Consider the following 21051-nt stretch of genomic DNA (forward strand, 5'->3'; position numbering starts at 1 on the left):
CACAATGGAACAAATTAAGTACTTAACCCGAGGTACCACTGTATAGAGATAAGATTGGGGTCAAAATTGCTCTTCCCTCATTCACAACTTTTCAAAATGCTCCCGCCACCTCTCCCGGGCCACCACCAGTGTACACTTTAAAAATAAATAAAGCCCTTTTGTGCTTTTCATGATTGTAACATCGCAAGAGGTGAAACCTCCGAGTGGCCTCAGCCCTGATGCTCCTTGACAGGTGCTGCAGTCTTTAGGCTAGCAGAGATGTGGCAATTAAATAAAAGGATGCCATAAAGCTAGTTAGGGAAGCGCTGAGCAGGAGGAGAAGTCAGTGAAAGCACACACAAAATGGGTAGAAAGCTACTGTGCCCAGTTTTACACTTTAAGGGAATCAAAATGCAGGGGGAAATTAATAGGACTGTGCAGAAACCAAGTGCACAGCCAACGTTTTAACAGTGTTGACATTCAGTAAGCCAAGGATCTTATAACAAGACTTTGCTGCAATTACCCTAAAGCACATCAGCCACCGTTAACACTGGCCAATTTTTTTTTCCAAATATTACTTCAGTTTGACATACTGCATATAGGCAAAACGTTATGATTCATTATGATACACACTACCACACCACTTTAAATGTAGATCGTTTGCGGGCACTTTACTTTTGGCAAATGTGCTGTGCGAGTGTGAGCAGAAGTTTGGATAGTGCCTTCTTAAAGGTAAAGGTAAAGGTACCCCTGACCAACAGGTCCAGTCGTGCCCAACTCTGGGGTTGTGCGCTCATCTCGCTCAAGAGGCCGGGAGCCGGCGCTTGTCCGAAGACAGCTTCTGGGTCACGTGGCCAGCGTGACTAAGCTGCAGCTGGCGAGCCAGCACCAGCGCAGCACACAGAAACGCCATTTACCTTCCCGCCGGAGCGGTTCCTATTTATCTACTCGCACTTTGAGGTGCTTTCAAATTGCAAGGTTGACAGGAGCAGGGACCGAGCAACGGGAGCTCACCCCAGCGCGGGGATTCAAACCGCCGACCTTTCGATCAGCAAGTCCTAGGCTCTGTGGTTTAACCCACAGCGCCACCCATGTGCCAGTGCCTTCTTAGCATACAAAATAGTAAAACTGGAGGCCTTCACAACTTGTCCTTGGGCAGGGTGGTCTGTTATGGCAAATGGGGTACTGCCCCATCAATCTCAGTATTCCGTCAGCCAGTCTCCACCCGCCTGCCTCTTAACAACCTCTTCCTGGGGTCGAACCAGGCTGTCAGCTCCCTTTCTCCTTAGTGTCACGTGTTGGCTTGGGGGGGGGGGAATAAACAGGTAGGAAGATACAATACGATAATCTTTATTGTCATTGTCCCATACAGAACAACGAAATTGGAATGGAAAAAATCTATATCAGACATTCAAAAACCAACAAGCCTGCTATCCCAACTATCCCAGCCTTGTTAGCCCCTAAAAAGTCTGATACCCCATAACTGAATACACTATACTCACATAGAGACAACCTTACACTGCGTTTAAAACCAAAATCGCATTTGGATAGAAACTGTTTCTCAGGTGGCTAGTCCTAGTCTTTATAACCCTGTACCTTCTTCCAGAAGGCAGAAGCTGAAAGAGATCATTTCTGGGGTGCACACTATCCTGTGCTATCTCTGCAGCTTTCTTATGGCACCTGGAAGCATAGATTTGATCCAAGGTGGGAAGAGTGCACCCAGTTATTCTCTCCGCAGTCTTTACAACCCTGGACAGCATTGTTTTTTCCCTGACTGTGCAGCTCCCAAACCACACACACAGACCATAAGTTAATACACTCTCAACCGTACAATGCTAAAATGCCATCAGCAGGTCCTCTGAGAGATTATTTTTCCGGAGGATTCTCAGAAAATATATAAGATGGGGAGAAAGCAAGAATGAAGGGTCTCTGCCTATCAATGGCTTAAGCTCCACCTACTTGCGGGGCTTTCTGCCTTCTGCCCTCCCTGTCCTCATGGTCACCAACCCTTGTGTTGATAAGGAAAAATGCAGAGCCAGAGAGAGATCCTGTTTTACAACAGTTCTTACACAGGTCTACATGGACTGGCAAGTGGCTCTCCAGGGTATTAATTAGGAACATTTTGTAGTTCCTTCTGGAGATGCCAGATGGGATCTGGGTCCTTTTTGCATGTGCTCTACCACTGATTTTAGATCATTCAGGGAGAATATGTTGGACCCTGGAAATATCAACACTGAGTCGATTCTTCTGGTAGACTGATTTGGTTCTGAGAAAGAAGCGAATTCCCTGTCTTGTGGGTGTTTAAATCTCCATATGTCAATCAAATTAAAGCTTTCCACCAATTTTAAAAGGGTTACGGGTAGTCTCTCTTCCTTAGTTTCAGTTTTTGTCCAGTCCATTTCTAGGGAGACAACCCCATCCTGATGGAGATTTGAGCTCAACAGGGAATTGAAGTGGCTAGGTTAGGGCTGCCATATCCAGGAACCTGCTCAGCATAGTTCATAGCTTCTCTGAGTTATTCAAGCTGGAGGAGACTCTTGAAAGTCCCATGGACTGCAAGAAGATCCAACCTATCCATTCTTAAGGAAATCAGCCCTGAGTGCTCACTGGAAGGACAGATCCTGAAGCTGAGGCTCCAGTACTTTGGCCACCTCATGAGAAGAGCAGACTCCCTGGAAAAGACCCTGATGCTGGGAAAGATGGAGGGCACAAGGAGAAGGGGACGACAGAGGACGAGATGGTTGGACAGTGTTCTCGAAGCTACCAGCATGTGTTTGACCAAACTGCGGGAGGCAGTGGAAGACAAATCGGCAAAATGGTCAGGTAATCCCAGATGCATGGCAAGCAGGGTGATTTTTATTTATTTATTTTTTTAAATGCTTTTGAAATCCATTTTTTAAAAGCCTAAACACACACACACACTCTCTGATGTTCCCCCCAAAAGCTCAGCAACCTAGGCTAGGTCACTACAGTACATTATTCCTCTTTGGGTGTTTATGTCCACTATTCATCTTGCTTTCATTATCAGTCGAGAGGCAAACCCTCCCATCACCCTATGGTGGGCTGGTGGGAGCTCTAGTTCAAAACATCTGGATGGCACCAAGTTGATAAAGACTGTTCTAGCCATTAAAGAGATGGTAACCCTACACAGGGATGCGGGTGGCACTGTGGGTTAAACCACAGAACCTAGGACTTGCCAATCAGAAGGTCGGCGGTCCGAATCCCCGAAACGGAGTGAGTTCCCGTTGCTTGGTCCCTTCTCCTGCCAACCTAGCAGTTCAAGAGCACGTCAAAGTGCAAGTAGATAAATAGGTACCGCTCTGGCAGAAAGGTAACCGGCGTTTCTGTGCGCTGCTCTGGTTCGTCATGCTGGCCACATGACCCAGAAGCTGTACGCCAGCTCCCTCGGCCAATAAAGTGAGATGAGCGCCGCAACCGCAGAGTCGGTCACGACTGGACCTAATGGTCCCTTTACCCTTTACCTTTAACCCCACACAAGAGGAGTTTGTTGGGTTTTGCATTAGACTGGCCACTATGTTGAAGGGGCCGTGACATTATTCTTTGGCAAACAAGACACACACTTCAGGCAAAAGACTGACAGTACTAGTTTAGAGTCATGCATAAGTATTTGATTTGGGGGGGGGGGAGAGTAATTGCATTCTTTCAAACTGGGGAAAAACAAAACCCTAACTCTTCTATTTATCAGCACCTAAAGCCAAGAAGAATTTCAGAATATTGCCAGCTGGCCGTTTTCTTAAGCCTTACGACTCCAGAGTCGTGTGGAAATAAAGCAACTGCATTTTATCTTAACTTGAACTGCTGCCCTGCTATTAAGATCTACAGTGAAGTAATCATTTCTGTCATCAGCTGGCCATATATTTAAAAAATATTATATAGAAGGGCCAAAACTGAACAAGCACACTAACTTGCCCTCTTGCCGCAGTGAGCACATTGCTATATAAAAAATATTTATATACCACTATGCAGTGCTTTTTTCTGGGGGGGGGGGGGACGCAGTGGGATGCATACCCCTAAACATTTTTTACTTTTGTCCATTTACTGTATTTATTTTCCCTGATCTGAACTATAAAACTGTGATTTCCTTGAGTCAAAATGAGAGTACCCCTAAACATATTTTTAGAAAAAAAGCACTGCCACTATGTCATAAAATAATCAAAGAGGTTTACAACAATAAGATTTGTGCAATATATACTACATGAAAAGGCACCCTTTGAATCTCTATTTTGCATGATGGTTCCTGAAATGGAAGAAGCGGGTTTTCATGTGTTTGGATACGATTGGGTGCCATTTTATATTAAGATGGTGGACTGAAATGCACTGATTTTAACCACTGATTACAAAGCTGCACAGATTTTTGTTGTTGTTGTTTCTTACAACTCCCATGTAATGCCAGGTACAAGGCCTATAAAGCCCTAAGTCAGGCATAGGCAAACTTGGCCCTCCAGATGTTTTGGGACTACAACTCCCATGATCCCTAGCTAACAGGAACAGTGGTCAGGGATGATGGGAATTGTAGTCCCAAAACATCTGGAGGGCCAAGTTTGCCTATCTATGCCTGCCTTAAGTAGTTGTTTCCTGTCAGGGAGCATGGAGCTTGATTCTGTGTCCCTGGGAGCCCTCTGCCACCTCCTGTTACCCCAGCTTTTCTCCAAGTCAAGTTTCCCCTCCCAAATGGTTGCTTTGAGATGGAGGGAGACGAGAACTTAAAGTGAGAATACTTTTTTAAAAGTCTAATTCATTTTCAGGACAATCAGCCTGACGCTTGCCCATCCCTAATTAAAATAATGAAACAGAACCTCGATTATTCTCATTTGTCCATTGTTTAGCCACTCACAGACAACTTTCTTGTTTTCAAGCGTTCAGCACGACTTCAGATGGCAGAAACATGTGATGAACGACAGAAGCCAGACCTTACATAACTGCTGAGTTTCAACCTTTGCCGGGACACTTGCTACATGTCCTGCTGCTGGCTTGCTTTTAAAAATGAAGTTTGCATTGACTGGCAAGAAAAAACTATATCAAACAGCAGAATATAGAAAACGATTCCCGAGTAACCAAATTTGGCCATGATCAATGGTAGACATACATTTTTAAAATCATCTTGATATTGTGTGTTTATACTGTAAGCCTCTCTAGAACCTTAAGGCATGAAATAAATCCTATCAAATACTTGTTTGTTTGCATCTCTCTCCTGTGTGTGTGTGTGTGTGTGTGTGTACACTCACACATGGAAAAACACTCAGCAGAGGAATCTGCACTGTCGTTTGAAGTTTCCCACCACTTCCTGCTCAAAGCAGAACTAAATAGATTGGTGGGTTTATAATATCTACTAAACCGCCCTCATAGCACCCAAATGTATCAACCCCTTTCTCTTACCAGGCCAACTAGTAAGGGGTGAATATCAGTGAGCTCCAAGACCCAGATCCATGCTGTAGTACCACTTAGAATAATAGAATTGTAGAGTCGAATGGGACCCTGAGTAACATCTAGTTCAGGGGTGTCTAAACTTTCTTCAAAGAGGGCCAGATTTGATGAAGTGAAGGGCCCTGAGGGCCGACCAAAGAGCCAGCCAATGTTGTTGACCTTTTTTGGCTTGAAGTTGTTGAGTTTTCTTTGAGTTTAACGTTGTTTAGCCTTTTTTTTAGAAGAAGAAGAGTTTGGATTTGATATCCAGCTTTATCACTACCCTAAGTGGCTAACATTCTCCTTTCCCTTCCTCCTCCACAACAAACATTCTGTGAGGTGAGTGGGGCTGAGAGACTTCAAAGAAGTGTGACTAGCCCAAGGTCACCCAGCAGCTGCAGGTGGAGGAGCGGGGAAGCAAACCCGGTTCACCAGAATACGAGTCCACCGCTCTTAACCACTACACCACACTGGCTTAACCACTACACCACACTGGTTTTAGGGTTGAAGTTGTTGAGCTTTTTTTTTTAGGATTTTACCCCAGGAAATGAACTGCCACAGGGGGTCCGGATTAAACTGACCAGTGGGCCAGATTATGCCCCCCCCCCAAATGGACTATGAACATGCCTGATCTAGTACAACTGCAGCCATCCTATATGGGGATCGAACCTGCAATCTTAGCGTTATCAGCAGCATGTTAATTTAGAGACACTTCCTTACGGAGAATACAGAGATAGGGAATTTGGAAAGGATCCCTAGGGAAGACCATGCAGTTGCAGAGCCCATTGTTGCCCTCCCGCCATGAGCTTCCTGGGCTGCTTTTTCCTTCCTCCCTACCTGCCTTCTCCAAGCATGCAAACCATGGCAAGAGTGAGGGGATGAATGCAGAATCATAACAATACAAAAAGAGGCCTGCTACATCAGGGCAATGGCCTGTCTAGTCACACAGTAGCCAATCCATTGTCAGCAGGAAGCCCACAAGCGGGATCTGAGTGCAACAGCATTTTCTGCACTGTGAATTCCCGGCAACAGGCATTAAGAGGCCTATTCACTCCAACAGCGAAAGTAGAATGTAGCTGTTGTGGGAGCTGTACCTTTAGCTTCTCGGGAGGCAGAGAGTGGTGCTTTTTCCAGCATGGAAATGCAGTGATAGGGAAAGCAACATCAGCTTCATTTCTGCCTCCAAGGCAGCACTTTAAAAGGCTTTTTAAAAAAGAAAGAAAAAAAGTGGCAGGCTTATCATGCAGCCAGCACAGTGAAAATCTTGAAGGTCTCTCCAGTTCCAGCTGCAAATTCTCCACTCGGCAGAAAGAAAGCAAAACTTAGCCATTAAAAAGCTGTTTGGCAACAGCGAGAGTGGGATTTACATCTCCTCTTCTGGCTAGAGGCTCGCTTTGAAAAGATTCCCAGCTGTTGGGATCTGTCCAAAGAGCAAATATTAGCAGACAATGCTAAAAGTAGATACAGGAAGCAGTTAGTCAGGGACCTTCAACAGCTGTTTACTGCAGGTGTCAATCTCCTGATATAAAACGACTGCAGTGTGAGATCTCAACCCTCTCCCTATTCCGAAGGACAAATTAGCAGGGTTAATTGTATAAATTAAAAACCCATAGCACCCAAATGTGCTGGTTCCTGTCCTCCTTCCTCTACATCTGCCGGATTTGAGCTATTCAGGGAAAGTGGGTGCTCAATAGGTTTGCTCTGAATTCTTCAATATCAAACAAAAAACGCATTGACAATAAGCTTTGATTTTAAAATTAAACCAATTAACCTGAGTTCACTTGCTCAAATTACTTTAGCCAACCAGTACTGGGGGAGATGCAGCTGTTCAAACAGAAGCAGAAGATGTTCTGCCCTGGATATGTCTTGCATCAGACCACTGATATTATCTAGGCCCGTACATGCTGGGCTCCAAAAGACAATTTTGGCACGTGGGGGTGGAAGGATCTGTCCATTTTGGTTCACGCAGTTTCTCATTTAACCCACGTTAAATTCAGGTCTGCACATTTCCGCAGCAATTCACATTTTGTTTTTTACAAAAACCATGAGCGTTCACCAACATTTTTTCCAAATGCGTGAATTCTCCTAATAAGTACATTCCTGTATGCAGTTTTGACAAAGGTACACATTCCCCCCCAAGCAATTAATCCTAATATAATACATTTTTGTATGTTATTTTCCAGAGCATATTTTTATGCACAGTTCCCCTCACTACATGCATTTGGTTGGAGAACGGCATTGCAAAATTCAGAGAAGTGTGAATTCTGCAAGGTGGTGTATTGTTCCAAAAACTGCAAATCTGATCAATTTGGCTTTAAACGAAAGCTGGACAACTTTATCCCTGACCCCTACCTAACTTGGCACCAATGGATTCCCATCCGTGGCTAAGATAAAAACAAAAACTTCTGGAGATCAGAAGCCAGACACAGTCCTAATCTAGTCAGAAAATCAAATTCATTGCAGACAGACAGGTAACAGCTTGAAGAGTACCTGTGATCTTCCTGACAGCTCAGCTGCATTTGGGCCTCCTCCATCGGTTCTTTGTGGATCAAGAGATTATTTTTTCCTACTCGGCCCAACAATTGCCTTTCCAGCAGTGGCCCAGCAGGTTAGCAGCTGAACCCATCTGCCATTCCCTGCTCCTGCAACTGCTTGCTTTTATGAAGGAGGGTGGGGCCCTGGTTGTTTTCCTTTGTGCCTTGGTGGCACCAGCCTTGTTTACGTGTGGCTCACCTCACCTGGCCTCCCCCCTCTTTTCGGGAGGATTTAGTCCATATGTAATTTTCCAGAAGGTCAAGCTTATTGTTCCTTCTGCTTCTGCGCTGCCAGCTCTTCTGCCTTTGCCTTGGAAGGAAATTTTAGGGCAATATCACACTGGTGAGTGGAGGGCAGGCTTCTCAGACATAGCAAAAAAAAAAGAGGGGGTGTTATCACAAAATATGCTTTAGAACAGTTTTGTCTCAGTTTAAACCCAGGAGTGCTTTGTTTAAGTATGATTTCTCTCCTCCCCACCGCTTCCACCTTCAACACAAAAAATCAATTTCTGTGTCACGGTTAGGATAAAATTGTTATGTTTCCTGACATGATGGTAGCAGCAAAAAATGTCTTCTTGGAAACATGTAGGCAAAAATCTGGAGCTGCTCAGATTGGTTGCCATGTGACAAGGAAATAAGTAATTGGCAGGTTTGTGGGTTTTCTACAGTTGCACGAAACTGGTTATTAGATGCAAAATATAGCATTCTAAGCACCTCTAGGTTTTGTTTCCTTAAAAAAACAACACTTCTGGTCCTCAAGGCTATGGACGTAGGCTTGAAAGCATGTGGGCAATGTCTGAAGGAACCTCAGAACTCAGGAGAGACTGAGCACATTTTAGCCCTATGTCCAATGGTAGAGCTCCTACAGCCTACAGAGTTTTCTGCATCCTACCATGATAGAGATGGGGGAAGAAATTCAATTCAGTGCCTATTTAAAGGCAAATTTACCTAATTTGAACTTTCTGAAACAATACGCAGAATGGAACACAGCTGTTCTTCAAAATTTACACCTATGAATTTTGCAATGCGCTTCTTCAGTCAAATAATGTGCACACAAGGCATATTTCTTTTTTAAAAAACAGCAAAGTATGCATAAGTGGAAATAAGTTTTAAAAATGCATTATATTAGGAATATATAAACATTAAGGGGGAAATGCTTTGCAAAAATGTGCATATTGGGCAAAATTGCTTACAAAAATATATACTTTAGGAGAAACTTACACAAAAATGCTGATGAATTTTCATGAGGAATCAGAAAAGTAAATAAATCTCAAAGTGATCTGGAAATGTGGAGACCTGAATTTCATATCAACGGGAAAAAAATGAGAAACTGAGAAGAACCAAAATCGACAGATTTGCTCAGCTCTCCCCATGACAAACACAAGCAGAATTCTACAGGATGTTACGAAACTCATCTGAATCATTTGAACACAGAGATCACAGAATTCAGGATTTCTTGGTGTAGAATTTCAAATTCCTTTTAGTGTACAGTGCAGCCATGCTGCCTCACTTACCTGGCTTGGGAGCTAGGTACCCAGTTCAGTGAAGAAAGCTTGCTTGCATTTGACCTTTATTATAAGAGGTTTTCTCTGCAGAAACCGCAGCTGAAGCTTTTCAGGCCACAGAGTTTAAAAACAATCAACGACAGCTGCTCATTGCTGCAAATCAAGCAGCACCCTGCCTAAATAAGAATACCATGGATTTTATTTGGCCAAAGGCGCGAAAAGTCAAAACAGGTATAAAATGGGTATATATTCGTAGTGGGCATGGAAGTATTTGAAGAATGCATATTCTGTGCCCCACATCGTTTGGTTTCCACCACCACCTCTAAATACTCCCGAGATACGGTACATTTAGGAATTCCCATTTCTGTCAGCAGTGACACATTTATTGTGATGGATGTACAATTACTGCTGGGCTATCGTAGCACACAGTGTACGAAATAGGAAGCTGATATAACAGCAGTATTAAGCCTGGAGTGCAAATATGCAAAATGTCTTGGGTTATCATATGTCCAAGGTCTCCTCTGATAGCTCTCTCCAGAACTAAAAATACTTAAAAGAGGGGAAAAGAAGAAGAAAAACAGTTCCCTTACCTGCTGTTCAGCAAATCCCTCTTGGGTTCTCCTTCCCTTCCTCAATCTGTTTCCTTTCTGGCAGTTCTCAGGTGTCCTTCTGCCACACAGCACTCGGGGGGGGGGGAGGAACCCTGTTTTATTTGACACACTTTGGAGTCGCGTTAGCAATTGGTGTGCCGTGGTTTGGAAGCAAGTCAGTGGAATGATGTCAGGCGGGCAGGCAAGACGGCCAGCTCAAGAGGGGAACTTACTCACCACCAGGGAGCCAAACTTTGGCCAACAACAGTTCAGCTTAAAATGAACAGGATATTTCTCTGTCTTTTAAAGGCAGGGGTCAGGAAGCCTTTGTCCCAGGGCTCAAATGTGCCCCCGTAGGTCTGTCAAGTCCTTGGGACACCCAGGCCATATCTCTTGTGTGCTCTTTGAGAGCTTTGGCCTGGATGGAGGAGGGATGGATGTGTAACTTTTGTTGGACATGCTTTAAAAAGGCGGACACAAATAGAAATTGTCTCCTCTAGAGGGAGCTTGTCAAATTGTTGCTGCAGTCTACTTGGGGACTTCACAGCTGCGAGATTAAGATCGTGGAAACAGACTGCGACCTTGAATAAAAATGTGTTTGGAAGAAGTCTTGGTGCTTGCTTTTTGCAAGACAAGCGCTTTGTTGGAGCAGCTGCATGAGAAGATGGATTTGATGAATGAGAAGTTGGATTTGATGACTGTTGTAGTCAGGGAAAGTGGACAAACAGGGAATACTGACACAGAATTCATACAGGGACCAACTCAGGAAACTGGTTCGACTGGGCAAATGCAAGGGCAGATGATAATGGAGGAGGTTGCGATTGTACCTCAAGCAATACAAATGGAGAGATCCGAGGCTCTGCAGGAGCATAAGCCACTGTTTTGGAAGAATAAATTTGGAATGGGTCAGAGGGAGTCTGGAGCTGAGGAGGCTCTTAACTTTGGAGGGACGTAGAAATATGCTGTTAAATATTTTTTGGATTATATCGATGACTGTGGGGAGTGGGACTGTGGGGAATGGGCTGGTCTGATGAGGGGAGATGGAGATAATTATGGGCTGAAATCCCCCAGAGACCTACTCCTCAATGAGTATAAACAAGAAGAAGAAGATCTGCAGAAGGGACATGGAAGAGATTTAAGAGCCTCGGACATAAGACTACCAGGTTGATGGACTAGATGGAATAGACAGTAAGGACTGACATAACCCGAGACCAGGAAGAAGGGATGTTGGATGAAAATTGGAAGAGTTGATAAAGAATTTTTTTTATTTTGGGAACTAGTGTAAAATTAATGAATATTAGGGAAAATGTTGGAATGAAACTGTTTGGCTTTAGTAGAAATGATATAAGGACCTATGTATAAATAAGCATTAAGTTTTAAGTTTTAAGGTATGTTACGGTAACATAAGGTAAAAATTGAAAAAGATGGAAAGAAATAATGGAAAGGATTTGCTGAAATTGCTAATTGAATTAGAATACAAAAAAGGGAGGTGTGAGGAGGTCAGGGAAACAAGTAAATGAAAGACAAGACATGGAAAGATTGAAATGTTTTTAATTGTTTTTATTTTTCTGTACTTTGTATTTTTTATTTTCTTTTTCTTTTTCACTTCTGTAACATTTTTGAAACTTTAATAAATATTATTTTTTAAAAAATACAAGCATGGGACCTGTTCAAGAAATTCTATTCTGTGGAAGAAATTTAAAGACTATTTAGCTAAATATGTCAAAATAATTTAATTAGAAAAGCTTGCAAATATCAGATAGGCTTAGGATTTAAGTATGTAAGGATAGAAATTAAGATGTTTAAAGACAAATTTGAAAGAATGAAAGATGTTAAGTGACTAAGTTAATTTTTTGAGAAAATTGAGTTTGGAAAACTGTTAAAATGATATATAATGAAATTCAGCCAAGGGGATTTGAGGAAGTAACTAAATAATGTTACCAGGATTTAAATAGGATGTATGTTTGTTTGTTTGTCTGTGTGTTTGTGTTTTAACATTTTTGGAAAATTAATTAAAAAAAGGAAGAAAAGAAACCCTACTCTGGTTACCTCAGCAAAAGCGACCATAACTCAGCAAGTTGTATGTTGCACCAGCCTCACCAAAAGTTACCATTTCACGTTGTTCTTCACGATCCCACTATATAATTATACAGGAAGAAAATATTTACCCCCTCAGGAAGGGGGAACATAAGAGGTGCAGTTTTGTTCAAAACAAACCTCAGAAACCAACATAGACCTTTCTATCAATGTCATTTTCTATATGCACATCAACGTACAGGGCTCCACAACATCTGGGTCAAGAGACCATAAGCTTACCAGAAAGAAAACAGTGGTTTTCAAAACCGTTTCCTCCCCCCCTTCAGATAATTCTGTCAACACCAATTTTCCACTAAAACGTGCAATGAAATCCCTGAACATTGCAGATGATTCTGGATCTTGTTAGGAACATAGGAATTGTACCATTGGCCCATTTAGTGCAGAATTATCACTGACTAGAAGTGAGCCACCACAGTTTTAGACCAGGGTGTTTCTCTGCAAGACTTGGGAGATGTCAGGGAATGGTAGTTTGTTAAAGTAGTTGAGGGTTATTAGGAGGCCTTTATTCTCTCCACAGAGCTACAATATCCAGAGTTCCCTGGGAAGAAGGATTAACTGTTAAGCTACTCTGGAAAACTATAGCTCTGTGAGTGGAATAGAACATCTCTCAGCATCCATAACAAAGTCCCAGTCCCATGATTCCTCTAGGGGAAGTCCTGGCTGTTTAAATTGGTATGATACAGCTTTAAAGTACAGATTGCAGATGGGGCCTGGGCAACCTTGAACAAGCCACCCTTCTCTCTCTGCCTAAACTACCTCACAGGGTTGTTCTGAAGTCAAAATGGGGAGGGAAAGAATCATGTTCCTTGGAAGGTGGGGGCTATATATAAATAGGATGGCATGGTAAAGAACCTGGAGCCTGAGCCCAGCGAAGGGCAATTTATTCCAGACTGAAATGCTTACAAATCCAGCACGGAATTCACAAAGCAGATGGATAAAATTATATAATCGTTCACTGCACGGCACATGCCAAGTTAAATGGAAAAAGGAAACTTTTACTCTGAGATTAGAGAAGTAAGTAAGTGGGTTTGTCACCTTCCATTTCACTTTACAAGCGGAGCTCCACACCCAATGGAGGTTTCTTGAGACCAACCATTATTTATTTATTATCACATTTATATCCCTGCAAGAAGTTCAACGTGAGACACACATAGTTCTCCCCCTCCTCATTTTATCCTCACAACAGCCCCATGAAATAGGTTAGTGACTGGCCCAAGGTCGCCAAGTGAGTTCCATAATTTGAACCCTGATCTCCAATGTCCTAGAGCACCATCCTAACCACTACACCACACAGCCCAATAGCACAATGAATGTAATTATTACAGTGACATTTCCCACCTTAGAAGGTGTTCTTGTCATATACTGTATGTTATTAAGCTTTAGATCCATTCACCGATGAACTGTTTTGTGCCTGGATCCCAGAAGCAGTAATTTTGTTTTGTAGGAAATCCTATAGGGACAGTTCCTATGGGAACTGCTGCAAGCAATTCCATCTAGGCATGTCTTAATTGGAACTTAGTCTTAGGCCCAGAATATGTAAACTGTCTGGATTATGGATGCAGGGAGGAAGCAATTTCTGTGCTATCCCGTGTTCATCTCAACCAGCGCTGTTTCTGTACTGCTACAGTTCAGCCTCTGCTGAAACCCACATTATATGTCTCGCTATCTGCTCTGGCTGAAGGTGACATAATTTTCAACACGTTTCCATGGAAGGGAAATGCCAAGGCAAAACAGTGGTACCTCAGGTTACATACGCTTCAGGTTACAGACTCCGCTAACCCAGAAATAGTGCTTCAGGTTAAGAACTTTGCTTCAGGATGAGAACAAAATCGTGCTCCAGCGGCGCGGCGGCAGCAGGAGGCCCCATTAGCTAAAGTGGTGCTTCAGGTTAAGAACAGTTTCAGGTTAAGAACAGACCTCCAGAACGAATTAAGTACTTAACCTGAGGTACCACTGTACAAAAACTAACAAGTGGTATTCAATTCAGTTTTATTCAGAGTAGACCCACTGACATGAATGAGCATAATAGGTCTACTGTAGGTAAAACATAGTTGAATACCACCAAACACAGTCACTTACTTAAATTCATGGATTAAAAAACAATAGTGAATTCCACTCATATCTGCTTGCATAATTTCCATTCCTGACCTTGGGTGAACATGCACATTGTGGCAATGTCTGCTCCCATTTCAGTCTTTGACAGAATTATCTGGCATCCCTAGTCTGGATTTCCCCTAAAGCAATTGAAAGAGAAGATACAAGATGGGCTGCCATTTTCCTGATTTTGCCGTTTAGAAAACACACATTGACTAGAAGAAAGGGAGAGGTGCTACATTAAAAATATATGTATGTTGGGCTAGCATTACCCATCCCCATATTGAGATTGCCAATGGCAGCATTCAGTCCTGGAATACACTGAAATGACAACAAAGAGTGCCTCTGTGCAAATGCAGAATGCATTTTTGTTTTTCACTGATTAATTGCACCTCACCTCCACATTTCTAGGATTAAAGAACACAGCTTCCAGGATAGAGGGCTGGCTTCCAGCCAGACTTAAACCACAGCACTATTCTGGATAGAAACGAAAAGAGTACAGGCTCTGAAAAACAAACAAACACAAACTACACTTCCCCTCCCACTTTGTCATATCAGAATATATTTATTAGCTGCAAAATAAAGTTTTGTTTTGTTTTTTACAATCTTGTAAAAACAAGAAGACTAAGAGTTATGCCCCCTCCTTACAGGCAAGCCAATGAACAAAGTATGGTTCAGTTGTGTTTGTTTTCTAGCCTTTGTGGAGTTTTGCCTTCCTCGGTTTTCACAAAGTCCTGAAGTTTTGTTGCATCAACTGAGCATCTGTACTCTCTCAACATCAGGGGCACGTAATATTGGAGAGAAGCGGATTTCTGATCAGCAGCGTGGTTGTGGATTTTAATCCAGTAGGGCGTGGGGTTTCCTTTATATCCAAGCATCGCAAAACTACCTATAGGGATGGAGAGAGTGAGAGAGACAGGGAGAGACAGGGAGAGACAGGGAGAGAGAGGGAGAGAGAGGGAGAGAGAGAGAGAGAGAGAGAGAGAGAGAGAGAGAGAGAAAAGGAGTTGGGGAGAATGGATGTGATTACTATCAGACAATAATCAAATAACATACAATAATCCTTACAATTTTTGCAATCTTAGATTTTCCAAATTCCTGTGCAGTCTTGATCAAATTCCTTGAAAAAACTATCAATAACCGATTTGTTCTCCACATAACCAACTTTTTTCTTTCTTCAAACCTTGCATTTTAGTTCATAATAAATACAATGGTTTGTATTTATGGAAGGAGAAAATATCAAAACAACAATGCATACAATAGATCCATATAAAATCCATACCCATAAATAAAACAATAAAGAATACATAGACGTAAAGATGGATATAAAACCATTATATGTTTGGAAGAAGTGCTAGATTATATTTGAATGAGTGGACATGAGATTGTAAACAAGTTGATAATTTGTTTGGAAAAAACTTTTAACGATGTAAATGGGAGCGGGAGACGTGAGGAAGTCCAAAGAAGTGATGAAATTATGTCTGTGATAGAAGTAAGACTGTTTATTATTTGTGCATTTATATTTAAAAACTTTAATAAATATTTATAAAAAAATAAAAATAAAACCATTATATGATACTTTCATATTATCACTAAGATAGGTGTATTCCTCTAACTTATTATGCCATTATATACAAAAAAAAAATAAATAAACTCAGGTTTTCAAATAAATAAATAGGTTGCGTACTTCCCCCTAACTCTTGTATGAACCAGCTATCAAACCCTTAAGTCCAATCCTCTAGCAATGACGTTTATATTCGCCGCCACCACCCAAAATTGTGGCATATTATTATGCTAGCAACTGTTAAGAAATGTATTATCATTTCTGTATTCTCTAACTCTTTTATATTGCCAAATAATAAAATTAGTTGATCATAACCTAAAGGAGTACTAATTTTATTTATTACAGCGAAGCAGAAAATCCTTATTTTACAGCAGTTCCAAAATATTAGACAACCAATTTCTATTTACCTTTTTGAATACATGCATGCATCTGAGAGGAGCTATTAACAAAAGCAGACACAGGTTCCGTATCACGTACTCATGCACCTAATGTAAACAACCCTTATGTTGGACATTGCTCAGCATAATTGCAGCCCAAGCTTCTTAAAGCCAGTGAACTTGCAGATCTGATATCTGAGCACCCCTGAACAGAATCTGAAGAATAGAATCATACAGACAGAATAAAAGGACCTGGTGCTAGTGAATCATTTCTTAAGAGTTTGCATACCAATTCCTGTACCAGTCCATTGCCCACACTGGCTTTCATCCCAGTATCAGTGGAAATTTCTTAACATCTGAGTGGCACTCTTTATTTACCTACTCATTTATTTACTGATTAAATATCCACTTGTGGATGCTGGCCATCTGGGTGTGTGCATTAGGACCCACAAGACTCTAGGGGGCCCACCAGCCCCAGAAACCATCTCAAACTGTCACATATGATAATCTGGTTATATATGCAGCAGTTATCCAACATTTCTGGTTTGTTTTTAATTTTCCTCTGACAGAAGCATGCCAAATCTGAAGCTTGCCTGCCACTACCAATCAGAGAGGCCTGCAGTGGGAATTTCCCAGAGGCTAAGACATGCACTAATGTAGTGACATCATGGCACATGTCTTAATGCCATCCGGCTTTCTACTACTTTTTGGAGAGCTTCTTGCCACGGGCTTTCCTACAGTGAAGGCTACTTGCTTGGTCTGCCTCCCTTTCTGACTGCTATAGTTGCTTATGTTTAAACGCAGAGTGGCAACGCGAAGGAACTCCTGCTCCTGGTGTAGAGCTTTGTTTAGTTTCTGTTTTAAAGTGTTCACCTAACTACTCCCATGGACTGCAAGAAGAACAAACCGATCCATTCTTAAGGAAATCAGCCCTGAGTGCTCACTGGAAGGACAGATCGTGAAGCTGAGGCTCCAATACTTTGGCCACCTCATGAGAAGAGAAGACTCCCTGGAAAAGACCCTGATGTTGGGAAAGATGGAGGGCACAAGGAGAAGGGGACGACAGAGGACGAGATGGTTGGATAGTGTCTTCGAAGCTACAAACATGAGTCTGACCAAGCTGCGGGAGGCAGTGGAAGACAGGAGTGCCTGGCGTGCTCTGGTCCATGGGGTCACGAAGAGTCGGACACGACTAAACGACTTAACAACAACAACAAAACTACTCCAAAGCGGAACTTGCTTTCCTACGCAACTCACACCCCCTAAATCTGTTCTGAGGGTTCCTCAAACCCTCTAAAGCAGATTTGGGGAAGATTTGTGGTATGAGCAGGGAGAGGAAAGTGGGGAACAGAGGCGCCGCCTTGTGCTCAAGATTGAGGGGAACTGGTGCACACACAATGTTGTATCGTCAGGAGGAGACCAAGCATGGAGTCCAGCATGGCGAGGTTTCAATGGCCGGCAGCTCCTCCGCTCTCACATTCAAGAGGAGTTTGTGCAGTGCTTGGCTCCGCGCTCGGCCTCCTCCACCCCCCCCCAACATTGAGAAGACACCTCAGCATTATAGAAAAAGACACCTCAGCCTTATAGAGTTGGTGCACCCGGTGGGGAAGAATCCCATTGTGCTAGCACAAGAATGGAGTTGAATGCCGCCCTGGTTTACTGTATGTAAATGCAGCTGTTAGCAGACTGAGTTGCTAGATGCTGAGCTGATAAGATGCTCTCCCATTCCCAAACTAAACTGGGAAGAGGGACCAAAGCGTCTTTCACACAGTGGCCTACAACACAAGTATAGCTATCACCGATGCTTTGCCTAATGTAGGACTGGGGAACCAGCGGCCTTCTAAATGTTGTTGGATTCCCATCTCCCATCGTCCATGGTCCATGCTAGCTGGGAGTTGAAGTCCACAAACGCCTGGAGGAGCACAGGTTCTCCACACTCAGTAGCCTAATGTACTTACAAGGACTCTTCTCTAGAAGAGTGCCCCACAATTGCAACATGATATCATGAACTTCTCGTATATCACATACGGGTATCTTGAGAGGTAGGACATTGCCCCGGAGACCTCCAGAGGAGAAAGCATACCTAGATGTCTTTGACTGCTAATGCTAAGAACTTCACACACTACTGAAATTGGGATACTTATTGACACAGAGGTTTTGAAAGACAGCTCTGTGCCAAAGCACAGAGGGAGATCAGGATTGCTTTGGTCAGCACTGCCATGCCTTCCCTGTTGTTCCTGTATTGGGAATTCCGATTTGCAAGTGATCCAACATACCGCAAACAGGCCAGAATTAATATGATTGGAATGTTGCAAAATCCCACAGTACAATGGGATCTGCATATTTGGACCTCTGTTACGAACTCCAGTGCATGATGGCAGGGAGGGGGGCAGGATCCTAAGGGAAGGGCAGGTTGCCGCAACTGCGCTGCAAATATTGCTTGGATGCCAACCTAAGTCTAACAAATCCACTGATGGCGAAAACCTGGTTTTGTAATTATACGGAAAGCATTCCTCCTCCCATTATCACTCAAATGTGGAATGTGACAGCCCCTTTCAAAAGTGTAGGACAATGCAATTAACAAGCGTGAGGGCAAATACCACCACACACCTTCAAACTGGCAGGGGATGGGTTTTTAATCAGCCTGACTGTGATGATCCAGACAGGAATTTGTCTAGGATGGAATGTGGACTATGGGGAAAGTTTAAACACCCCTTCTCTGTGGTCCCTCCTCCAAGCGCTCTCAGAGTCGTGAATGACATTGCCCCACTAACACAGCGTTGAGGAATTTATGCACTGCTGAGGAAAGCGTTGCCTACCACAAGTCCAGTGCCTCCTGCTTACAAAGGAATTTTTTGTGAATGTGTTTTCTAATCGCCACCCCACCTGAAATTAAACTCTGTATTCCCACCACGAAAGGAAAATACTGTACAGTGGTACCTCGGGTTAAGTACTTAATTCATTCCGGAGGTCCGTTCTTAACCTGAAACTGTTCTTAACCTGAAGCACCACTTTAGCTAATGGGGCCTCCTGCTGCCGCCACGCCACCGGAGCCCAATTTCTGTTCTTATCCTGAAGCACTATTTCTGGGTTAGCAGAGTGTGTAACCTGAAGCGTATGTAACCTGAAGCGTATGTAACCCCAGGTACCACTGTATTGCTGAATACTGTAGGAATGCACAACTCTCAAACAAGTGCAAAAGCAGGACAGTCAGTTGCATGGCGATCAATAAGGGCCAGGAGCAAAATTAGCTCATCTGTGCCTATTCTGCAATATTACAGAGGCAATTCAGCATGACTACTTTTTAAGTTAGGCATGGGGAAGAAATTTGTATCAGTTCACATTTTAAGGTAGGAACCTATCTAATGCACACTTCCCAAAGCTATGCACACTGAAACATATTTGTCCTTCGGAATTAGCTCATCTCTGAATTTTGCAATGCTGTTCTTGCACTGCAAAGAGAAAGAAAGAAAAGTGTATATACTAGGGCAAAGCATGAATACATTTGTGCAGTGCTTTTTTCCCCTAAAAAAATGTTTAGGGGTACTCTCATTCCATCTGAGACTCAGGAAACACCATGATAGGAAATGAGGCCACCATCGGGGGTAGCAATGGAATTGACAATTCACTGTGCTAGAGAAGAAACTAAAATAATTTAAAAAATTAGTTTCTTCTCCCGTTAGATTCACAAAATGTTTAGGGGTATGTGTACCCCTGTGTTCCTCCCGAAAAAAAGCATTGCATTTGTGAAAATAACACAAAAAATGCATTATATTAGAGGAAATTGCTTGCAAAAAGAGTTTATTAGGATCAAAAAGCTGATAAATTTTCCTGTGGGCTTTTTAAAAAATAAATAAATTTGCAAGCCAGTGTGGAAATGCATCAAACTGAACTGAAAACTGAAAAAATGAGAAACTGAGAAAAACCTAAACCAACAGATTCATCCGTCCTTATTCTGACAGTAAACTTCAGGCCGAATTTCAGTCTGAAGTTCTTGTTCGATAGCATCAGCTTTCCAAGGGTGGTGCTAATGAAAACCACAGAACCAAAAAGCAAAACAACGCTACTAATCTCTGACTGGAAACAAAATCCACGTCCACTGTTGACCTCTTAAGCAACTAAGCTGAACCACAGGCAGCTGGCTGACTGACAGCGTTATCAATTAAAGTGTTACAATTTTTACAAGAAAAAGGAAAAAGAAGTGAAATTTGGCTACATCGCATGCCTGCTTTTTCAACTGAATTGCTGTAGGGAAAAATCAAGGTACAATAAGGCATATATGCCAATTACCTTTGCACAAAATACCATTTAAAGCACAATTTTTATGTCAGACTAGCTGAGGCAGATTTTCTGACCTGTTGGAAGATCACTGGGATACTTTATAAAGATCCTTACAGAATGAACGGATTGGTCTTGCTGAGTCTGTTACTCTGAAAAGACAAGCAATTTCCAGCTGCACAACTGCAGCCTGGGCAGAGTCCTACCAACACACAGCCTGGCTTCTCAAAACAGAAGCAAAACAGCTTTCAGGGTGTTCAAAGGCAAGCGAAGTAAAATGATGATACAGGAGCAGGCATTGCTTGCACACCAGGCCAGATTTATCACATCCCTTTCAAACTGAATGCCCAGTCCTATTTTGCAATGAAAACAAAAACTCAGAAAATTAAACTAAACCCTGCACCCCCTTTCTCCAACTGCAATAACGAGGGGACTAACATGTCCTTACATGACCCCTGGGACCGACTCCACTTGTGCACTTGAACTTCAAAAGAAAAAGCGCTGCAGAATGGAATGCCAGAGAAGGAAGCTTCAGCATAACTTTGCAGTTTGGCCTGAGGAACAAGCAGAGTGATGAAGAGGCAGCTTTTGGTTCTTAAACGACACAGA

General features: G+C 42.6%; 2 protein-coding genes across 7 annotated transcripts in view; both read right to left on the reverse strand.

Annotated features, from left to right (window-relative positions):
* The window catches only part of CEMIP (cell migration inducing hyaluronidase 1), a 172905-nt gene that overhangs the window by 75729 nt on the left and 76125 nt on the right, over positions 1-21051 (reverse strand). The window contains exon 1 of one of the 5 annotated variants that reach the window (XM_081838724.1): positions 10033-10463. The exons of 3 other annotated variants lie outside the window; for them this stretch is intronic. Coding sequence is in view for 1 of the 2 variants with exons in the window: in XM_081838720.1 (XP_081694846.1) it covers positions 7894-7937 (44 nt within the window). In the remaining variant the exon portion in view is untranslated. Of the gene's footprint in view, positions 1-7893; positions 8983-10032; positions 10464-21051 lie in introns of those variants that run through there. One more of the 5 variants, XM_081838720.1, reaches the window with a different exon arrangement.
* The window catches only part of LOC309328603 (cell surface hyaluronidase CEMIP2-like), a 101927-nt gene continuing 95644 nt past the window's right edge, over positions 14769-21051 (reverse strand). For both annotated transcript variants that reach the window (XM_081838675.1, XM_081838676.1), the window contains one exon: positions 14769-15112. In XM_081838675.1, the coding sequence (XP_081694801.1) occupies positions 14898-15112 (215 nt within the window). In that variant the 3' untranslated portion in view covers positions 14769-14897. The remainder of the gene's footprint in view (positions 15113-21051) is intronic.

The sequence above is a fragment of the Podarcis erhardii genome (assembly GCF_964252035.2).
Source record: "Podarcis erhardii genome assembly, chromosome: 14".
NCBI classification, from domain to species: domain Eukaryota; kingdom Metazoa; phylum Chordata; class Lepidosauria; order Squamata; family Lacertidae; genus Podarcis; species Podarcis erhardii.